General features: G+C 41.4%; 1 protein-coding gene across 1 annotated transcript in view; it reads right to left on the bottom strand.

Moving 5' to 3' along the window:
• c3h9orf135 (chromosome 3 C9orf135 homolog) overlaps positions 1–19636 on the bottom strand; it is a 30280-nt gene extending 10644 nt beyond the window's left edge. The window contains exons 1-4 of the mRNA XM_033018117.1: positions 18852–19636; positions 16103–16217; positions 13467–13585; positions 2327–2395 (exon numbers count right to left, since the gene is read on the bottom strand). Coding sequence (XP_032874008.1) covers positions 2327–2395; positions 13467–13585; positions 16103–16217; positions 18852–18946 — 398 coding nt within the window. The 5' untranslated portion in view covers positions 18947–19636. The remainder of the gene's footprint in view (positions 1–2326; positions 2396–13466; positions 13586–16102; positions 16218–18851) is intronic.
• Between the last annotated feature and the right edge of the window lie 4044 nt (positions 19637–23680).

The following is a 23680-nucleotide window of genomic DNA, read 5'->3' as shown; positions in this document are numbered from 1 at the left end:
CAGGAACAAGTTACTGATTTTGGATGATCAGCCATGATCATATTGAATGGCAGTACTGGCTCGAAGGGCTGAATGGCCTACTCCTGCAACAATTTTCTATGTTTCTGCATGTATGTTAAATAGCAACTACGTAAGCACCAACTAATGAATCGAATTGAAGCTCTGCAGTCCTATCACATCTATTTGCGAATATATGTGAAAAACTAAACAATTAATGGGAAGAGAAGACTGAAAGAATATTCCCAGCGATAATGATGTCAAGGTCCAACATCAGAGAAATAGAGGCAATCATGAGTGATCTTAGCTTCACCTTCAAATCCACATCATTACAGAAACTAGGCTTTAATCAATTCACTGTAGATATCAAATCACGACTGAGAACACTGGATAAAGCAGATGTTATGGGACTAGGAAATGGCCCAGACGTAGTACTGAAGACATGTGCTTTAAAATTAGCTGCCCATCCATCCAATACTGCCACATATTTACTGTGGCTGCATGAGCTGGTGAGAGGTTGTGAGTGACTCATCTGTTAATTCAACAAAGCCAGACCACCAGCTACAAGTCAGGATTATGATGGAATTCCTCCCACTTGGTTGCAGGAAAGCAGTTCCAACAATTTTCAAGACGTTCCTAAATTTGAGAAAATGCTGTGAATCTGACTTGATCAAGCTGGTCACCCTCAATACTGAGCTAAGATGAAATAGGACGAAGTAGGATTATGTGGAGTAAGAACACTGGTGTGGAATAGGTTACTTTGAATGACCCATTTCTGTGCTGGAAAGTTCAATGTAATTCTGTGCCAGAAGAAAGCAATACATAGATATTGACTTCAGAGGGTTAAGGGAAATCAAATACAACATCTGATCCATCACCATTGATCCAAAATCAATTGAGCAGCACAGCATGAAAAATAACGTATAAATTTGACACAAAGATCAATACTTTTCATGTCATGATATTAAAGTGATATTAACCTATGTTATATGAGTATCATTTGCTAAAATTATGTGTTTTGCACATATTTTTAGTTTAATTTGGCATAGGATTTGAAAATGTCCCTGTGACTTTTCCATAATGTTTTACATCAGTACATTTCGATGCTGGAGGATCTCAGCCGGTCAGGCAGCGCCTGGGAAGGTATGAATAGACAACATTCTGGGTCAGGCCCCTTTAGTTTAGGTGAGAGATACAGCATGGGTTCAGGCCCTACGGCCCAGCGAGTCCTTACCGACCAGTGATCCCCCCCCCCCCCCTCCCCCCACATTAACACTATCCTGCACACAGTAGGGACAATTTACATTTATACCAAGCCAATTAACCTACAAACCTGCACATTATTTAGAGTGTGGGAGGAAACTGAAGATCTCGGATAAAATCCATGCGATCATGGGGGGAACGTACAAACTTCGTACAGACAGCACCCGTAGTCGAGATCGAACCCGGGTCTATGGAGCTGTAGGTGCTGTGAGGCAGCAACTCTACCGCTGCGCCACCGTGCCGCTCTTACCATGTTCAGATTGGATTACATTTCAAAGGTTTGACTGGGCAGAAGCAATTCTTTTGCTACTTATCCTCCACATGAGCCTCCTCCCATCCCACCTCACATCAACTTTTCAATCTGTTGATGACAGTTTTGGCTCCCCAGATGCTGCCTGATCTACCAAGATCCTCCCGCACTTTGTGGGTTGATTTGAAATGTATTGATGTAAAACAATATGGAAATACTGCTTCCCTGCATTGACTTAGTCATGGGGACATTTTAAATTCCATACCAAATTAAGCAAAAAAAATGAGCAAACAAATAATTTTAGCAAATGGTACTCATTTAACAGGTTAATGTACGCACTTTAATATCATGTCTTGAAAATTATTGATCTTTGTGTCAAATTTGTAATTTATTTTTGATACTGTGTTGGTCAATTGATACAATGAAATGATGGTCTCTCCTCGGCTCCTGATGATGGCTTGGATGTTGTAATTATTTCCCCTAACTCTTTTATGGCCCAAAAGTATTAAAATGGTCTCAGTAACTAACACATTCCAACACTCCATTATTATTTTTTCCCCATTAGGCTACTCACCAGCTTTCTTTCTCATATATAGCTCATGTTGGATTTTGTATCTCTGGTATCGTTGCCGACAGTGTTGCACCTCATGCCACGGTACAAAACATAATTGGAGCGATTTAACCATGACCATTGCAAGCAGTTAAGGAACAGTTATCTTAATATCTTTTGAGTTAAATCATGTTCACTGGGTATTCCTTTAGTCAAGTGAATTGTACAAGTGCTTTTTATTAATGAACTGGGATACAGGTACTCACATTTTGACGTGGTCTGGAAGGTGCCTTGGTATAACGTTATAATGACTTGCTTCGGGGCAACCAGATGTTCTAAAAGTTTGAAAAGAATCTTGCACCATTTAGTGAACACTAAAAACAAAACTTACCCCACTCATTATGCACTCCATTGCTAATAACAACAGTTTCTAGTCAAATATTCACCGCCACTTCTAAGCCGCAAGGCTGCTTGGCTAACTCGTTGATTCCCACATCATTTCCAGAAGCTGGAAAGCGTGAAGAGATGATTTTAAGCCAGACTGAGTGCAGAGAAGATTTACAAGGATATTGCCAGGACTTGAGGGGTTGAGCTGTGGGGAGAGGTCGGGCAGGTTACGACTTTATTCATTGGAGGGAAGGAGGCCGAGGGGTGATCTTATAGGAGTATAAAATCATGAGGGGAATAGGGCGAAGGCACAGAGAGTTTTTACCCAGGATAGGGGAATCAAGAACTAGAGGACATTTATTTAAGGTAAGAAGGAAAGATTTAATACAGACCTGAGGGGCAACTTTTTCACTCAGAGGGCAGTGGGTATATGGAACGAGCTGCTAGAGGAGGTAGTTGAGGCAGGTATTACACAGCATTTGAAAGACACTAGGGCACATTCATGGACAGGAAAGGTTTTGAGGGATATGGGCCAAACATGGGCAAATGGGACTATCTTGAATGGGGCATCTTGGATGAGTTGGGCCAAAGGGCCTGTTTTTGTGCTATATGACTCCATGACTCCAAACAATCTACCCCAATTGGTAAATTGTTAAGCATCCTTCTATGTATTTATGGGAATATTGTGTAATGTACAGAACATTATTCTGAACCAATGTTCGTGTGTACTGAAGATCTGGCTCAATCAAATTAGTCTAATTTTAATATTACCATGATTTTCATCAATGATGTGAATTTAAATATAGGGGGATTTTATTAAGGTGTTTGTTTGCTGACAACACAAAAATGGTTATCTTATTTGTTTCTGAGAAAGAAAGTGAAATGCAGGAAGATGAAGTGGGGAGTAAAGTGGATAATAGAATTCATCTGGAAAATTGTGTAATCTTAATTTTAAGAGGGCAAAGGAATCTGCAATAAACCATAGGAAACTGAGAATTGCAGAAGAACATTGGGTTCCTGGAGTATGTGTGCACAGATCCCTCATGTATTGGGACAGACAGATACGGTGGTTAAAAAAGCAGAATGGATATTCTATTTATTGGCCTATGCAGAGATTACAAGGGCAGGGTCATTATCTATAAATGTGTAAAGTGCTTATTTGACCAACATTAACGTATCATTTTCAGATGTGTCATCATGCTGGTGAAAGGATGGGCTTCATGGGGTTGTTGCTAAGGCAGGAGAATTTAAGATGCAAGTAGAGATTGGCTAGACGGGATTCGATTTTTTTCAGTGGTTAAAGGGAGATTTAGCTACTATGTAGAAGCCGAAGTAAAGTGAACGGTGAAGATCATTTTCACTCAATAGGGGGATAAGCAATCGGGGTACAAAAATGAAAGGCAATTGGTAGAAAGATAAATGGGGCAAATGATCCTTATTCTGTGTTGTATGACCCTATGATTGTGATTGTGAGAACCACAAAACCATGAGTTAATGTCACATTCCAGTGCACTGTGAGGGAGAGGAGGAGTATGTGCGATAAGGCTACACAAGCTCAGGATGTGTTTGGGTTCACATGATTTGAATAAGGTACTGAATAGGAACGATTATCCGACAAAGATAAACGAAGAAACTGAGCAAATAACTTCAGTGCCAAGACTAGATGTTGCCATGTAGAAGTCCACGGTGGCAGTTTGTTTGCAGTTTGTTCCACATGGGCAGATATTGTGGCTGAGGACATCTTCTGGCAGGATGACTCACGCAAAACAATTCACAAAGGCTGAGTTCAACTGACTTGTTCACGTAAAGATCAGAGTGGATAATACACTCTTGCTTTGGGGAAAGACAGACACAGAGATTGACAATGACAGAAAGATGAGAGCTCTCGTAGATAGACATAAAGAGAAGCACTTGACGTGTATTCTGCAGAAAGCAAATAAAAATAACAAAATGTAGATACTGGGAATTTAAAATTCAGTCATAGATTTGTACAGCACAGAATCAGGCCCTTCGCCCCAATTTATCCATGTTAACTGTGATCTACACTAATCTCATTTGTTGGCCTTAGGCCTCTATCCCTCTTGCTCATTTTCCATCCAACTATCTGTTCCAAATGCCTTTGAAACATGGAAACTGTATCTGCCTCAACCACTTTCTCTGACCGCCACTGTCTGTGTGAAAATCTTACCCCTCAGACTCCTTTAAGGTTCTCCCCTCTCACCTTAAACCTATAGATTCTTGTGTTAATCTCTACACCGCAGGAAATGAAACTCATTCTGACCTATCTATGCCCCTCATAATTTTACCAACCTCTGTAATTTATATCACCTTAATGTATGGCAATATTCCTAACACCCCTTTCTTAACATAGTCGTGTTTACCTATATCAGTGTACCCTTCCCCTAATTCTCCCTCCAACACATCCTTCTCCCTGGTGAACACCAATCACAGTTATTCCTGACCGCTCCCAGCATACAAGGAACCTATACCTTCCCCAGCTACTCACTTGTTTCTTGTATATGGTAAAAGATCAGAATCACACAAGATGTTGGTATTCTTAATCCTGCTTGTCGGGGCCTTTTCGTGACCTCTTACATCCCTTATAAACCTCAATGGACTTACTCGATACCAAAGGCCTGTAACTGATAAATGCTTCCTTCTGATTTCTGATTTAAAAAACCTTCACATAAAAACAAAAAAAATCAAGTCTTCAACCTGAAGTGTTAACCCAATTTCTCTTTCTACAGATGCTGTCCGACCAGCTGAGTTTTCCAGCATTTTGTGTTTTTACTACAGAAACTAAACTTGAGATTGAGGTCGAAAATAAAGTGTTGGAGGAACTCATCGGCTCAGGTAACATCCGTGGAGGGAATTGGACAGACAATGAAGAGTCATCTGAAGAAGAGTCCCGACCCAAAAATTTGGCCGTTCATTACCTTCACAGTTAACGTTGAGTTCCTCCAGCACTTTGCTTTTTGCTCAAGATTCCAGCATCTGTGATTTCTTGTGTTTCCAGGCTGAGGGAGGTTTTGTTTCACTGGTTCATGCAGTCATAATGCAGCGGGTCAAATCAGATCCCACAAAAGTGAAGTTGGAAATATCAAGCCTGGTAAATATTGATGGAATCTTTTATATATTGAGATTTGTCGATGAATTAAGCTAATTCTGCCTTAACTAAGAGAGGTTGTGAATCAGAGGCAACTGACAAGGAAAGATGTTGAATGGTGTTGCATGGACATCCGTGAGCAGGTTGTCTAACAAGCCGAGGTGGTGGCAGCAGAGGCAGTAATTCTCAATTATAGAGAGTAGATGATACTACAAGCAGAGTGTCAAAAAGGGGACCGCAGTTATTATGTGAGACAACAAACCATATATTTTTAAAGCAGAACTCCAACAGAAGTTGAGGCATGCTGAGCTTAAATCGAAAAAGAACTACTAACTGTGACACTAGAGGTTCCAGCAGTACACATCGTTCAGTAAGGGCGACACAGTGACCCAAGCAAGGTCAGCACGGTGGCGCAGTGGTAGAATTGCTGCCTTACAGCGCTTGCAGCGCCGGAGTCCTGGGTTTGATCCTGGCTACGGGTGCTGTCTGTACGGAATTTGTACGTTCTCCCCGTGACCGCGTGGGTTTTCTCTGAGATCTTCGGTTTACTCCCACACTCCAAAAACGTACAGGTATGTAGGTAAATTGGCTTTGTAAATGTTAAAATTGTCCCTAGTGTGTAGGATAGTGTTAATATGCGGGGATCGTTGGTCGGTGCAGACCCAGTCGGCCGAAGGGCCTATTTCCGCGCTGTATCTCTAAACTAAACTAAACTAGTACCAGAGACCCGGGTTCAAACTTGAGCTTGGGTGCTGTCCATGTGTTGTGCTTTCTCCCTGTGACCGTGTAGGATTCCCTTGTGCTTCCATTCCAACGCCTTCTGGTTTTCCCCCACATCCTAAAGATGTTCAGACTGGTAGGTTGATTGGCTACAGTAAATTGCCTCTAGTGAGTCAATAAAGGGTAGAATCTCAGGGGAGTTGATGGGAATGGGGCAAGGATGAAATCGTGATTGGTGTAAATGGGTGGTTGATGGGGAGTGTGGACTCAGTGGGCCAAAGGGCCTGTTTCTGTACTGTATCTTTCTATTACTCTATGAGTATGTGGGAAAAGTAATCACTACCAATTGGAGACTGAATGTAGACATCTGATACATACATTGTCTAATTTTGAGGCAGCAGGATGTATATTGCCATAGACAGATTGGTGCGTGTATATCATATTGCATGTATTACAGACTTCAGAATTATAGAACCAGAACAACCGATTGTTCCAAATGATCCTATTGTAGCAAAACCACTGAAGCCAAAGCTACAGATTAGCACATCACTTGAAATAACACTGCAACAATTGCAGGAGGTTCCAATGAGGAAGTGGTCAGACCAGCAGCAGAAGATTCCACATATAGCTATATTCATGATGAGTCAAGCATTTGAGGAATATTTTTTCAGAGAAAAGAGGATGTTGGTACTAGATCTGTGAGTTGACAAATGCCAGACGAAGAACCCTCACCACACTTGTGAAGAACATCGGTGTGTGGAAAGCTCGTACATTAGCATACTGCCCAAGCATGAATGCAAAGGAGATAGACTTCACACAAAATTATGATGTGTGCAGATCTTTATAGGCGAGGCAACAGATATAGTCTTTGTTTGAAAAGGAAATGCTGGATATACTCTGGGCAGAGGGTGAGAATCTCTGCACAGTGCCAGCCAAAATCTACTTGATCATTTTTCTAAGAAATAGACTACCGGGATTAACTACACCTTCGGTTGTGATTTATGAACTGACGAGGTTATAAATATACATAAGCCCGCAATTTGCTATGGACGACTTTGCAAGGTTTACAATTGGGATTCACCCAACTAAACATCATGATCAACTATCCAATGAAATGGATCCAATGAATTAAAAGAAAAGGGGGAGAGCTATAAAAACAGCCATATTATTTCTGTTAAAAGGAAAATAAGCTCACATGGATCATAGCTCAGTGCCCTGGCGTATGGAAAGATATCAATGCCATAGTTCACTCCTCACCCTCCCGAGAAGCCGATGAACCACCAAACCAAAACAATACTGTAAACAACTGCAAGATTTTGGAAGCCCAAAGTTCCATCTGGAATGAGACAAAGGCAGAGATAGAAAGCATAGGCTATGTCCTACTGCAACGGGACAGCTATAATGAAATCTCTTCTGCTACATGTAATGAAAATTCAACCACAACATCAACAAGAGGTTTAGCAGAAAGCTACAGTCAGCCAACAGTTGCCATGAACTGGATCCTGTGAAGTAAAGACTGAGGAGGGTGGAATGTAGCACAGGAATTGTCTCTTTGGAGGAAGTATTGGAAGACTGCAGAACAGGACACCTCAGACAGGCTTTAATAAACAGCAATGAATGATAATTAGATTTGTTAGAATAATTTAACAACCAGAGTGGCATTGTGGCACAACTATAGAGCTGCTGCCTTACAACACCAGAGGCCCGGGTTCAATCCTGACTATGGATGCTGTCTGTATGGAGTTTGCACATTCTATCTGTGACCGCATGGGTTTCCTCCAGGTGCTCCAGTTTCCCCCCACACCCCAAAGTTGTGCAGGTTTGTAAATTAATTGGCTTCTGTAAATTGTCTCTAGTGTGTAGGATAAAACTCGTGTATAGGTGCTCGCTGGTCGATGGGCCGATCGGTTTGTTTCCAAGATGTATCTGAAAAACTAAACTAAAAATAAAAACCAAAACGTCTCATGTCCTTTATGGTGTTGCAAGTATTTAGTTGGATTAGAAACTTGGATGGAACCTTTATGCAGAAAGCACATTCTATGTTAAGGGGTAATTTAAATTGCGTGACCTGAAGTAGGGTAGCTAAAATGAAACCTCTTACGCTACACGATGTAATGAGAAGTCATGATTCAACTCTATGGAACGTTAGGTAGATGAACTTTACGTTTTATTGAATGGTGAAGCTGAAATACATGTAAACAGATTTAAAGGAATCTAAGTGATGTAACACTGCCTCATTGTGGCATAACAGCCACAAGCATAAAGATCAGAGGTCAGAAGGAGTTACAACATGGAGGACAATTAGAAGGTAGGTTTGTAAATAGTTAAAAATATTACAAACTTGTGTGAAAGAGAACCTCATTAAAAGGAGAAACAAACTATTGATGGGAGCATAAACACAACAGCTTCCTATAATTCCATTAATTTTTCATAATTCTTCTGAAGTTTCTCAATGGTCTTGGTTCTCCTTATCTTTGTCACCTCCTCCAGCCCTACAATAACCAGGATATTTCTGCATTCTTCCCAGGTTTTGTACTTTCACAACTACTCATCATGCCTGCATCCATCTGTGCTCTTAACCTCTCTTAAACCTCTCTACCTCTCTTGTTATTTAGTATAACTTTCAATAGCTGTCCTGTCCTTATGGGATTAACCAAATCACTTTTCTTATTCTTTTCGGAAGATGTCGTCAACATAGAGAGGCTAGCGTTTAATTCTTGATGCAGGAGTTCTGATGAAGGTACCCGGTAGTGAGTTCCAAAAATTAGATCTAGCGATCATTAAAGAACAGTGATACATTTAGCACAGTATATGCCTTGGAAGAGAACTTGTAAATGATGGCATTCTGATGGGTCTACTATCCTTCTAGGTTGAAGAGTTGGAGACACAAGAAACTGCAGATGCTAGAATCTTGAGAAAAACATAAAGTGCTGGAGGAACACTTCTTTGCCTCCCGACCCACCTGGTCTAACCTTTTTTTTAGACATCTGCTCTACCATCAACTATTTTCTGTCATTGAGATACATTGACTCTGCTGTGACCACTTTGGATGCCACACTATTCAACATCTTTCTTTGGAAGGGTTTCGGCCTGAAACATTGCCTATTTCCTTCGCTCCATAGATGCTGCTGCACCTGCTGAGTTTCTCCAGCATTTTTGTGTACCTTCATCTTTCTTTGTCAGTTGGTTCTGATTCACTACCTCACCTTATTAAGGTAGAATTTGCTTAATTCATTGACAAATCTCAAGAAATATTAGATCCCAGCAATATCTGTCTGGATTGGCATCCCATCATTGCCATCATTGCCTTTACCTTTGCGGGGTCCGGTTTTGAGCTGCTACAGGACTTAATGATCCAGGAAGAAAACCTCCCTCACTCAAGACACAAGAAACGCCACAAGCCAGAATCAAACTGAAGATAAGTTCCAACTCGAAACGTCATCTGTCCATTCGCTCCACAGATGCTGCCTGACCCACTTATTATGATATGATAACGTTCCTGAGGGTAAAAAACATGTCACTGGTGCTGCATGGTTTTTTCACAGATGTACCTGCTTTTCAATTTAACCAGGGCAAGATCAGGTAGGTTTACTTTTGATACTGAGACAGTTACAGCCAACCTTTGATCCCCAGCAGGTAAATACTGCAGGAGGGCAATTTTCCTCGGGAGTATCTGCCAGAGGTGTGATATCATCCATGCCTTCATCTCCTCCCGACTGGACTACTGTAACTCTCTTCTCTTTGGCATTAATTCCAGCAACATCAACCGACTCCAACTGGTCCAGAATGCAGCCGCCCGACTCATTACCCACACCAAATCCTGGCACCACATCACCCCAGTCCTCAAAGAACTTCACTGGCTTCCCATTTCCCACCGGATCATCTACAAAATCCTGGTCCTCACCTACAAAGCCCTCAACCACTTGGCCCCCCCTTATCTCACTGACCTCCTCTCCCCCTACAAACCCTCATGGTCCCTCAGATCCATTTCAGCCGGTCTCCTCTCCATTCTGAAATCCAACCTCTGCACTTTTGGAGACAGAGCCTTCTCCAGGGCAGCTCCCAGGCTCTGGAACTCCCTCCCACAATTGATCCGAACTTCTGAGTCCCTCACCATCTTCCAGTCCCGCCTCAAGACCCATCTCTTCACCTCTGCATACCCTTAGTCCCATGTCCCCCTCCCCTTTGCATCTCTGTCTTACTGCTCTATTTAGTTTTGTTCTTGACTCACCATGTAAAGCGACTTTGAGTCCTTGAAAAGCTCTATACAAATAAAATGTATTATTATTATTATTATATCTCAGCCACATTTAACCTACATAAGGCACAGAAGACAGGCTCCTATGAACCTAAAGGAGGGGTCTTTCAATTATACTCATTTCTGAAGGCAGAGCACAGTACTAACACCATTTCCGAAGAGAATGTGTTCTTATTTTGATGCCTGCCACTACAATCACAAACTGTTAATGTGCAAACAAGGATTAAAATCCCTTACTGCAGCACCACCTACAGACATGAATTTATATAGAACTTTTCATGGTATCATAACATCCCAAAAATACAAACAAGAAAGCACTTTCCGAACCGTAAATACACCAGGTTCCCACAAAAAGCAATGAACAAAAAACTAGGGACAATTTTCTGATCTTCTTTTTCGAGCATTAGACCTATACAGCACAGAAACAGGCCCTTCGGCCCAACTTGTCCATGCTGACCAAGATGCATTACTGAGCTACTCCAACTTATCAATGCATGACTCATACCCCTCCAAACCTTCCCTATCCATGTTCAATCGTCTGCTAAATGTCACAATTGTACCCACCTGTGGCAGCTGTGTGGAAAAAGTAGACCCTCAGATCTTTTCAAATCATTTCCCTCTCATCTTAAAGCCATGTTTAGACATTGTTATAGATCACTCTACTCTGAGGAAAAGACTGTAGCTATTCACTTTATCTAGGACCCTCACCATTATGTAAAACCTCTATAAGGTCACCCTCTGCTTTATACGCCCAAAGAAAACAAGATCCAGCCTCTTCTTATCACTCAAATCTTCCAGACTTGGTAACATGCTCATCAATCTTTTTTGCACCGTTTCCTATGTAATGGCATCCTTCGGTATAACAGAGCAACCTGAACAGTACATGGTGAAAATATGGAGCTGATTGTGGTGAAAGCATTAAAATCACAACTTAGGCACGGGCCACATTTGGAAGAGCACATGGACATTGCAGGGTTGAACAGAGAAAGGAATGGACAGGGACATGGAGGAATTTGAAAACAAAGATGAGGATTTCAAAAGCAAGTCATTGCTGAACTGGGAACTAATGTGGGTAATCACAGGAGCAATGGATTGAACGGGACATTGGTACAAGTTGGACACATGAGGCAGAGGTTTGGATGACCACAAGTTAGTGAAAGTAGAAACGGAAGGCTTGGAAGAAGAGCATTGGAATAGTCTGAGTCTAGAGGTAGTCAAAGGTATGGATGAAGATTTCAATGACTGGTGAGCTGAGGCAGTGACACCAGGATTTTCGAATGAAGATTTGGTGGGTCTTCAATATAGCTAAATTATAGCAAAGCTACATTATACAAGTATACAATAGTTGCCCCCTCCCTGCACAACTTGTACTTTTGTGTTCAATAATAAGAGATCAATGTGATCTTTATGTACACGAGAATCCCATTTAAATGAAAAGGAGTATAAAGTTGAACTAAATTTACTTCAAAATAATTGATTGTAAAAATGCAAGGAAAATTAAACAATAATTTTTGTTTTGGTTTGCGTGTTACTGATGAAGGAATTCAACATATTTTTGCGATCTAATCAGTGTCCTCCTAACCTTCTCTAACCTCCCTGTATATGATTGATAATGTACTTTGTGCAGCAGTTTCAATCACTTTAATAGGCTAGATCAGTGATTCCCAACCTGGGGCCATATGGCCCCAGAGGGGCCATGGCAAATTTCAGGGGGGCCACAGACATTTTTTGGGATTTAGGGGGCCACAGGTTCAATGAAGGGGGCCACATAGCTACCACCCTGTTGCCTCCTAAATTTCAGTTCTAATAAATTTAAATCTATGTAGTTGAAATATTTTTGATGTTTGTGGAATAGAATAAAAGAGAATATATGTGCAATTAATAGACAGTGATATTTTTATGGAAGGTATTATAACAGACTGATTCCTGGGATGGCAGGACTTTCATATGAAGAAAGATGGATAGACCCGGCTTGTACACGCTAGAATTTAGAAGATTGAAGGGGGATCTTATAGAAACTTACAAAATTCTTAAGGGGTTGGACAGGCTAGATGCAGGAAGATTGTTCCCGATGTTGGGGAAGTCCAGAACAAGGGGTCACAGTTTAAGAATAAGAGGGAAGTCTTTTAGGACCGAGATGAGAAAATCATTTTTTACACAGAGAGTGGTGAATCTGTGGAATTCTCTGCCACAGAAGGTAGTTGAGGCCAGTTCATTGGCTAGATTTAAGGGGGAGTTAGATGTGGCCCTTGTGGCTCATATGGAGAGAAGGCAGGTATGGCATATTGATTTGAATGATCAGCCATGATCATATTGAATGGCGGTGCAGACTCGAAGGGCCGAATGGCCTACTCCTGCACCTATTTTCTATGTTTCTATGTAATATTGAAGTACTATTTTTCCGCTAATAATGTCAGGGGGGGCCACGGAAAAATTAAAAGATCCCAAGGGGGCCATGAGCTAAAAAAGCTTGGGAACTACTGGGCTAGATAATGAACCTTCCCAGCTCACATGAGAGAGAGAGGATGACAGATCCAAAGGAACTGCAGATGCTGGAATCTTGAGCAAAACCCAAAGAGCTGGAGGAACTCAGCGGGTCAGGCGGCACCTGTAGATGGAATGGTCATGGATGTTTTGGGGCAGGTCCCTTCTTCAGACTGGAGGGAGAATAAGGAAGGGTACATTGCTTTGCCAGCATCCTTCACTTTGTGTTTAGGAACACAAATACAAAGGAAAGGGAGTAGAGCTACACCACAGAAGCTACACCCTGTGCACCACACTCTGAAGGGTCGATTTATTCTCTGCAGATTTCACAAATGCACATTCTTCTGATACAGAACCAAAAGAACTACCCACTGAGCGGTAGTTCACTATCAACATAATTAAGAATTATATTTACTAAAATGTACTTTACCCTTAAATGCCTTAAACGTACCTCTCCAAAAGTTCCTTTATTGTATCTTTCATATCCAATATTGGCTTTTTTTCCCTTAGACGATAGTCATCCTTTAAATTAATTTGTGACATAAATGACTCTGTTGTGGTCGTCCACTCCTGCAACACAATGTGATCAGTTGTTGATGACATCTGCCTCTGCTCTATTTTGAAGTATTAATTTGTCCCAGGTAATTCCCACAACCCCAAATTTCAGCTAATTCTGATCAATGTGTAAGAACTGGAACGACGTGAATTTACTACATTGAACCCTGAGATGAGAATGTCAGAGTGATTGAGTACGATCGGCCTCGACTCAGTGGGGTTTAAAAACATGAGAGGTGATATCATTGAAACATAGATTTTGAGAAGGATTGATAGATAATCAGATTTTTTTTCTCAGGGCAGAAGGTGAAATGCCAGGGGATCACTGTTTCTGGTTAAAAGGTTTCAGATTAAAGATGAAGAGAAATTTATTTTCTCAAAAGGATTGTGAATCTCTGGAATTCCCGAGCCCAGATGTTCATTTCAAGAACGAGACCACTGGATTTTGCATCAGGAACATGGGGTCAGGCTGGAAATAAAACTTGAAGTAAATAAACAGACATGATATTCCTGAATGACAAGGATGTGTCAAATGGTGGCTTTAAAGAGGGCAGTCACTCCTCAAACTGTTCCACCATTCAATTAGATAACAGCTGATCTGCATTTTAATCCTATCAATACATTTTGATACCGTAACTCTTAATACCCCTGATGGCTCATCCATCTTCTCCAGCGCTGCGACACTCGCTCAGGAGTACACTGGAGCAACAACTGAGATTTATTTTATGACCAAGCCCCATAAATTTAATGAACTTGTTACTTTCTGTCTCACAGCTGAGTGATCACTAATCACCGAGTTGTAACAAACAGAGCCCGTAGGGATACGTTATCCACATAAATAAAAGTATGTTTTGTCGTGCCTTTAGCCTAATAAAATGTCCCAAAGTTCTTCACAGGAGCAGTGGTAGAGGAGTTTAATGTCAATGACTACTACTGCTAAGACAATGCTTATTTTAATCGTGAGGTTGATATGCTTTTGTTAACTGGAGAATACGTCTTAGAGTCCAAGAGTCATTGAGATATAGAATGGAAACAGGCCCTTCGAGGCTCTTGAGTCCACACCAATCATCAACCACTAATTCTATCCCAACACATTCTATTCTCCGCAAACTTCCATTAACTCCCTCCATCCTTGCCCCAGGCTCCACCACTCAATTGCACACTCGAGGCAATTTACAATGGCCAGTTAAACGAACGACCCACACGTCATCAGGATGTGGTCACAAACCAGAACCTCCAGAGGAAACCCATGCGGTCACAGAGAGGATGTGCATCCTTCACATTGGCAGGGCACCCAATGTTAGGATTGAATCCAGTTTGTTACATACCGTGAAGTAGCAGTTCTACAGCTGCACCATTGTTGGGAAAAGACGCATGGAGTTAAGGTGCAGATCCGCCATTTTTACTGAATGGTCAAAAGAGGTTGTTGGAAGGACTAAGAGGAATATGAAAAAAAACTATGCATCAGAGATATCTATCCTGCATCCTTCTGCAGGCATCAATGGCATTTCCACCAGTACTCCAAACCCTCAGTATTGACACTAGAGGTTTCTGGAGCAGCGAACCCACAATCTTTCCATCTGCTGATCCATTGGTAGGAATCAGAGCTCACTATTTTCAAAGCAGTCGTTTAGTGTCTTCTTACTAAAGACACTTAAAAAGCATATTTTTGGGTGGCACAGTGATGCAGCGGTAGAGCTGCTGCCTTCCAGCACCAGAGATCCGGGTTAGATTCTGACTACGGGTGCTGTCCGTATGGAGATTGTACATTCTCCCTGCGACTGTCATGGTTTTTCTCCAGGTGCTCCGGTTTCCTCCCCCATCCCAAAGACATACATGTTTGTAGGTTAATTGGTTTAGGTAAAATTGTAAATTCTTCCTGGTGTGTAGGACCTTAGTATACAGGGTGATCGTGATTGGCACGGACTTGGTGGGCCGAAAGGCCTGTTTCCACGCTGTATCTCTAAAGTTTAGAGTCTAAAAATCTAATGTCCTACCAAAACACGACAATCAATATTTATTGTTTAAGAAGGAACTGCAGATGCTGGAAAATCGAAGGTACACAAAAAAGCTGGAGAAACTCAGCGAAGGAAATAGGCAACCCAGCTTTTTTGTGTACAATCAATATTTATTTATTGACCAGTCTGAAGAAGGGTCTTGACCCGAAACATCTCCTATTCCTTTTCTCCAGAGATGCTGCCTGACCCACTGAGTTACTCCAGCATTTTGTGTCTATTTTCGGTGTAAACCAGCATTAGCAGTTCCTTCCTACACAATCAATATTTCATTACTGCTCAAAGGCTGTTGTTAAAATGGGGGAAATGTTTACAAGCATCTTTTATTGGCAGGATTATACCCATAAATCTGCTGCCAAATTTTAAGGCTCAACTGAAACTTTTGCCCCAAGCAAAAATAAATGTCACCATGTCAAAATGCAACTGGTTTTGTGTGATGACTATTGGGCGAGCTGGTTCAAGGTTAAGTTTAATTACAGGTCGATTTACTTATTTATTACTCTGATTGATTGCTTACCCCATCATTAAGGTTTGAAAAACGTTTATATGTTGATCGGTGCAGGTTTTTCGCCTTTCCCCGTGGAATTGCATCTACATCATAATCCTTGGGTTCTGCCTCCCTGTGCTGGTACCTGCAGAGAAATTACTTATTAGAGCAGTTTCTATTCTATTTTGAAGATGATGGGCTTTCTCCCCAAATGCTAGGGCCAATGTTAACAGCACAACCAATTTTTCTAGAGACAGGCAACCTGATTATTTCATATTGCTCTGTGTGTAATCTTACTATATGCAAGTTCTTTGCTGTTTCCCACAAGTGGGACGTCTGAACGATTTCCATCGAACAGACATTGACTGGAAATATAGTGAGAGATGGGGCAGTGATGCGGTGAGAAGGTTGGTGGTGATGGTTAGAAATGTGCCGTGATGATGTTGAAGGCAAGAAACAATCTAATTAATGCTGGAACAGTCCTAAAGAGCCGAGTGGCTGATTTCCATTCCCATTTTTTAAATTTTCTTTAAAAAATGTAATGAGGTGCACATTTTGTGGAGAGTGCTCTGCATAGCGAGGTCCAGGATTCTTCGGCAGTGCAGAAATAAAGTGAACAACTGCATCACAGCCACCAAAGAAATGTTTATCCACTCCGCCTCGCGATCCATTGATCCAGTCCCTTTGTACTTGAGGTATTCCATTTTATATTACCATATATCACCCAAAGAGTCCGCGTGGAAACTGGACCGAGCACACGAATCAGATGGACTAGATTTGTTAAACATGGTTCTCTATGTTCCTGTTCTGAGGTAAACTTAGAAGAGTCAGCAATTTCTAATGTTCTAAAGATAGCCTCAGAAACCCTAAATGTTCTCAACGATGCCTCAAAGAGACTCTAAAGAGAGCCTTAGAAATCTCCTATGCTATCTTGAACAACAATATACAGCAGGTTTTGATACAGTGCATTGCTGTTTTAGACAGAGGGTACAGACACAATAACAAAGACCACTTGACACACTGGATCCAAACAAACTTATTTTATATTTATTCTCAATATGTCCTCAAACTGATTTGAAACAAGTGACCGAATAAGCAAGGACTCAGTGAATGATAGAAGGCGTTTAAGAGTCAGCTATGCTGGCGTTAGACATGTCAACAAGGAAGGTTGATCCTGATGGTCTGTTTACCCATGTGGGGAATCCAGAACTAGGAGAGGTCATTTCAGATTTAGGGTTGGCAGCTCAAGAAAATATGAAGAGGAATTCCTACTCTCAGAAAAAAAGGGGCACAAAAGAGAAAAACAAAATACTTTTATTTTAAATTGTACAATTTTTAAATATCCAGCAATTAAGTTGTAAGAATCAATATTTGATACCAGACAGGTTGAGCAGCAGTGATGCATACGTTATATTTTTAAAAGAGTGCATAGATTGGAGTGGACAACTAGGTTTTGTGCCTTCTGCACGAATACATCAATTTTGCAATTAGCAAGATGGCAGCTGCACAAAGCTAATGAATACACATCTCAAATAATAACCTATATTTCCAATTTTGCTATACATATCAATCCTCAGCAGATTTGCTGGACCACTTTGCATCATTGCAGTTCTGGTCGGCCCTTTTTAAGGAAGGGAGTAGAGGCTTTGGAAAGAGTGCAGAAGATCACCAGAATGCTGCCTGGATTAGAGGGAATTAGTTACAAGAACAGGGTGACCAAACTTGGATTGTTTATAATGGGGCGTCAGAGGCGCTGGGAAGATCTTATATTAGATTAGAGATACAGTTGAGAGATACAGTGTGCAAACAGGCCCTTCAGCCCACAAGTTCACGCTGGCCATTGATCACCAGCAATGGTTATTTTATTCCACTTTTGCATCCTACACACTAGGGGCAATTTACAGAGGCCAATTAACCTACAAGCCTGCAAGTCTTTGGTATGTTGGAGGAAACCAGAAAACCTAGAGAAAATTAACGAGGTTACAGGGAGAATGTATAAACCGCACAGACAGCACCCTATAGTTAGGATCGAACCCAGATCTCTGGCGCTGTGAGGCAACAACTCCACTGCTCTAGTTTTAATTTATAGAATTATCAGAGGCATAGATAGACAGTGAGAACCTTTCTCCCAGTTGTAAGTGTCAAAGACTAGAGGGCATAGCTTCAAGGTCAGTTGAAAGTTTAAAGGAGATGTACAGAGCAAGTACTTTTTTTAATACAGAGAATGGTGGGTGCTTCAAAGAAGCTGCCAGGGGTGGTGGTGGAAGCAGATACAATGTGGTGTTTTAAGAGGCTTACAGATTGACAGATGGATATGCAGGGAATGGAGGGATATGGAGTTACATAGAAAGATAGAAAATAGGTGCAGGAGGAGGCCATTCGGCCCTTCGAGCCAGCACCGCCATTCATTGCAATCATGGCTGATCGTCCCCAATCAATAACCCGTGCCTGTCTTCTCCCCATATCCCTTGATTCCACTAGCCCCTAGAGCTCTATCTAACTCATGCAAGCACAGGAGAGGAATTTAACAAGGTAAAATATTAAGGCCTGACATTGTGGGCCGAAGGGCCTATTCCTATGCTGAACTGTTTATGCTCTTTGTCTCCCTGCCCTTTGATGGTTTGATCTAGTTGCAACACATTAGCCCCAGCAGCATAGAACTACTATATTTCAAAATATTCAATCCTAATTTAGCCAAACAATTGCTGAAATTCTTGGCACTTTACATTTAAAAACATATTCAAAGTTTTATGAGACTTTTTCAGATTTAAATACGTACCAATTGCAGACTAGGACTGGTCTGTCATACGTCTTTTGAGTTGAGCGGAGTGTAAGAGAGCCTTTGCGATCATCATTGTCAATTCGACTGTCCATTTCTTCTAGTTCCTCCGCCTTTTTGACTTGTTTCTCTTTTATACACCTCGTTTGTTCCCACTCAAATACTTGATCGTCCTCTGCTCCTTTTTCTCTCTGCTCCACTAGAGTACGCTGTCTTTGTCCTTCCCCCTTGATCCTAATGTCCTCTTTCCCAGTGTCCGAGCTACTGTCTGCTCTCAAAGCTTCTCATTACATATCTCTCTTATCCTCTGGTCATTTCTGGCTGTTTTATTTAAGTACCTAATCTGCCTCAAGGCTTTAGTTGTATTTTGTCTTTCTGTAACTATAATTTGTTTCCTGTCCTTTCTTAACAAGTGTTCCTATTTTGATCTTCGGTGATTTTCACTCGTTTTCACTTTGGGCCTCAGCTCGTTTCCATTTGACATCACTTTCAGCTTTGCTCTCTTTTTAAATTGTCTCAATATTTCTCAGTTGCCTCTCTATTCACCTCTCTCTCCACTTTCAGTACTCACTCACTTTCTCACTTCTCTCCTCTTCCTATCTCATTCTCATTTTACTGTCCCTAATATCTGACACAATTATCTTTATAATTCTCAGAGATCTTTCTTTCCTGAAGTTTTGTATTCTGTCTCCTATCTCAAGCTCAGATGTTTCCTGTGATTTCTCCCAGCTGTCTCTTAGCTCTCAATTATCTTCTCTCTCTTACTCTTATTTTGATGTTGTCTCTAATCCTTGCTCAGTTACACCCCCCCCCCCACCACCTCACTGCTCCCTTCCCTCTGTTTCCTCCTCTGCCACTTTTCTCCCTTTATCTGCTCACTCTCACTCAATTTCTCCTCAATCTCACTCAGTTATCTCCTCTGCCTTCACCTCTTTCTTTTCCTCCTCTTTTTGTTTTTCTCTCCTTTCTGTTTCCCCTATTTATTCCTCTCTGTCTGCTCCTCTTTCTCTTTATGAACTTATTATTCAGAGTTTTCTCCTCTCTTCCTCTCTATTTGTTTTCTCCTCTCTGGCTCTCTTTTTGCCCAACCTCTCCTCCGTATCTCTCTATGAGACCGTCTCTGTTTTCCTCTCTGAATCTGTTTTCTTCCTTCAGTGTTTTCTCTTCTCTCTGTCCACCTCTGTCCACCTCTCTCCCTACTCTCTCCCTACTCTCTCTCTGTCCACTCCTCTTTCTCTGTCTACTCTTTCTCTGCCTACTCTCTACTCTCTCTCTGTCTACTCCTCTCTGGATACTTCTCTCTTTCTATCTACTCCCCTCCCTATCTGTCTATAGTCTCTCTCTCTCTCTCTCTCTCTCTCTCTCTCTTCCCGTCTCTCCCCTCTCTCTCTCCCCTCGCTCTCTCTCTCGCTCTCTCTCTCTCTCTCTCTCTCTCTCTCTCTCTCTCTCTCTCTCTCTCTCTCTCTCTCTCTCTCTCTCTCTCTCTCTCTCTCTCTCTCTCTCTCTCCTCTTTCTCTATTTCCTCCACTCTTTCTTGTATCTCAATTGTTTCCTATATATCTGTTATCTCTCTCTTATCACTGTTTTCTTTCCTCATTGATCCCTATCTTTCTCTCAGTTGTCTCCTGTCTCAGTTGCCTTTCTTATCTCCCATGGGCATCTCCTTTCTCTCTCAATTATTTCCCTTTGTGCCTAATTCAATGTGCCTTTGCCCCTGATACTTTCCCTTATTTATCACCTTTTTATCCCTCTCTCAGTTATCTCCAACCCCTCCCAGCATTGAATGCTCTCCCCGTTATATGTTTTTCTCTCTTCTATCTCAGTTGATTCCTATTTCGCCTCTTTTCTCTCTCAGCTCAGCTGTCTCTCAGATCTTGATTTTGCTTGATTGCATCTCTCTCTGGGTTGTCTCCTATATTCTCTCTCATATGTACCTTATATCTCTGCATCAGTTGTTTCTGATCACTTCTACTTCAATCCCAACTCCCTGGGTTGATTGGTTTCTCTTATATGTCCCTCTTACTTCTCTCACTTTTCTTTCTATCTGGTTCTCAGTTGTATCTTATATCTTAGATTCCCCCCTTAGCTATCGCACTCTCAAATCTCTTCCTTATTCTTCTTCCAGTTACCAATTTCCTAATTCTCTCAGTTGACTTATCTCTCTTGGTTCCCTCTTATTTCTCTCAGTTCCCTTCCACCTCACTCTCGGTTGCCTCTGAGCTCTCAGATGCCTCTTATCTCGGTTATCTTCTAGCTCACTCCCATTGACTTGTCCCTCTCTGTTAGTTCACTTCCACCACAGCGGACTGTGCCCTGTGTAATCTCCCACGGTCAAGTAGTACCGCTTTTACGTTGTGCTTACGAGGCGCCGGTCGGGAGTTGTATCACAAGGAGGAAACGTCACCGAAACAAAGGTCGACTTGCATGTAAAGAGCAAAACCCAGCGGTAATCGCTTTTAATTTTTAAACCCGTTGCCATGGGCGCGGGTGTCATATACACCGATGAGGCTTTACGGAAATCCCTCCGCAGACCCGCTATTGTATCGACCTATTTTGCCAAGGGATTTATATTGGATAGTTGGCAACAAGTTACAACTTTGGTAGATAGCATTTGAAGCCAAACAGCATACTTCGCTGCGTACGGAGAATTAGTCATGTCAATCATTTTAGTTTAATCCTATATCGTTACAATAAATATATTTACAGCAAGTGGCCATTTAATTCCAAGACCTTTCTTCAGAGATATTTTCAAGTTAGAATTAGTTGGTATTTAATTGCATATCGAAAGGCAATGTCCTTCTACAATAAAACTGTATCTTACTAATATCTTAAAATCTTAATATCAGTATTTACATCAAATGCTCAAAATTCACTATTACTTTTCTTGAAGTATATTTTCCCCCTAGTTAAAATGTGCACCAGAAAAGTAATATTTCCCACAATAAAGTAGCATGTCAAATATATTGAAATGTGTTAAACTATAATAAATATTATGCACACCAATTCATATGTTTCAATTGAAATGTATATAAATACAATATCTTTATGGAAGATAATGTTCTTCCCAATAATGACTGACTGTATTAATACTGCACTTCAAAAGATGCTTTCTATGTTACATCTATTGGTGAGAGTCATTTGAGACATGCTGAATTTCCAAAGTCTTCTGGGGCAAAAGAAGTGTTGGTGTGGTTCTTTGCTATTGTGTTAATGTGTTTGGACCAGGTCAAATTTTAGGAGATTTTTATTCATAGAAAGTTGAACCTCGACCATGTCCATCCACTTCAGCACTATTATGTGTGTTTATCACTGAAGATGATGACAAGCTCTTTCATTTTGTCAACTATGAGGGAGAGGTTGTTGTTTTGACATTTGCTCCTCCCTGTCAGTTCACTCCACTTCATCAGTGAGCTACTCGTCTCTATATCCTTCCTGTACTCCATCTCATCATTGTCGGAGATCTGACATACTATACTGCTGTCATCTGCAAACTTGTAAATGGAGTTGGAGCAGAATATTGGCCACAAGGACATGAGTGTAGCGAGGAGCTGAGAACACAGCCTCATGGGGCACCAGTGTGGAGAATTGTCGTGGAGGTAATATTATCACCAATCCTAGTTTACAAGAATGATTCCAGGAATGAGTGGGTTAGCATATGATGGACGTTTGACAGCACTGGGCCTCTATTCGCTGGAGTTTAGAAGGTTGAGGGGGGACATCATTGAAACTTACAGGATTATGAAAGGCATAGATAGAGTGGATGTGGAAAGGATGTTTCCATTGGTGGGAGAGTCCAGGACCAGAGGTCATAGCCTCAGAATTAAAGGGCACTCTTTTAAAAAGGAGGAACGTCTTTAGTCAGAGGATAGTTAATCTGTGGAACACATTGCCACAGAGGGATGTGTAGGCCAAGTCAGTGGATATTTTTAAGGCAGAGATAGACACAATCTTCATTAGAATGGGTGTCAAGGTTATGGGGAGAAGCAGGAAAATGGGATTAGGAGGCAGAGATCAGCCATGATTGAATGGTGGAGTGGGCTTGGTGGGCCAAATGGCCTAATTCTACTCCTATAACCTGAGAATTTGTGATTGCAGTTTATAGGTCAGGACATCAAAGAGAATGCTGAGTTTGGAGTTTGGAGATGAGTTTGGTTGGAATTATGTTGTTGAAGGTGGAGCTATACTCAATGAATAGGAATCTGACGGAGATATTCCAGGAACCGAGAGTAAAGAATCTTGAGTGTTTAATCATCATGTGTACCGACAATGGAATAATGAAATCCTTGCTTGTAGCAGCTTGATGGGTTTGTAAAGGCAATGTGCACAGATAAATAAATGTAGGGGGTTGGTTGGTAAGGTTGCAGATGGCACCACAATTAATGGAGTTGCAGACAATAAGGAAGGCTGTCAAAAGGTACAGTGAGTTACAGATCAATTACAGGTGCAGATGGAAAATTGTAGATGGAATTTAATCCAAGCAAGTATGGGATGTTCACATTGAGAGGTCGATTGTAAGGGGAGAGTAAGACATACAATGGGATCTTGGGCTCCAAGTTGATAGCTTCCTGAAAGAGGCAACACAAGTAGACAGAGTGGTAAAGAAGGCATATGGTCTTCATCAGTTGGTGCATTGAATATAAGCAGGGCTGCCAACATTGGGTGAAAGTCGGGAGCGAGAAATTGCGAGAGACCAAACCTGAGGGAGCATAGCGACTGAGGGGGGCAGAGGAGGATTTGGGAGGGGGATGCCCCCTTACCATGGTACGGAGCTTTTGCATTTTTCAGCTTGAAATTGTGCAATCTGGTGCATACTGTAGTGAATCTTTTAA

The sequence above is a fragment of the Amblyraja radiata genome, chromosome 3 (genome assembly GCF_010909765.2).
Source record: "Amblyraja radiata isolate CabotCenter1 chromosome 3, sAmbRad1.1.pri, whole genome shotgun sequence".
Lineage (NCBI taxonomy): Eukaryota > Metazoa > Chordata > Chondrichthyes > Rajiformes > Rajidae > Amblyraja > Amblyraja radiata.
This window is presented reverse-complemented; position numbering and strand designations above follow the sequence as displayed.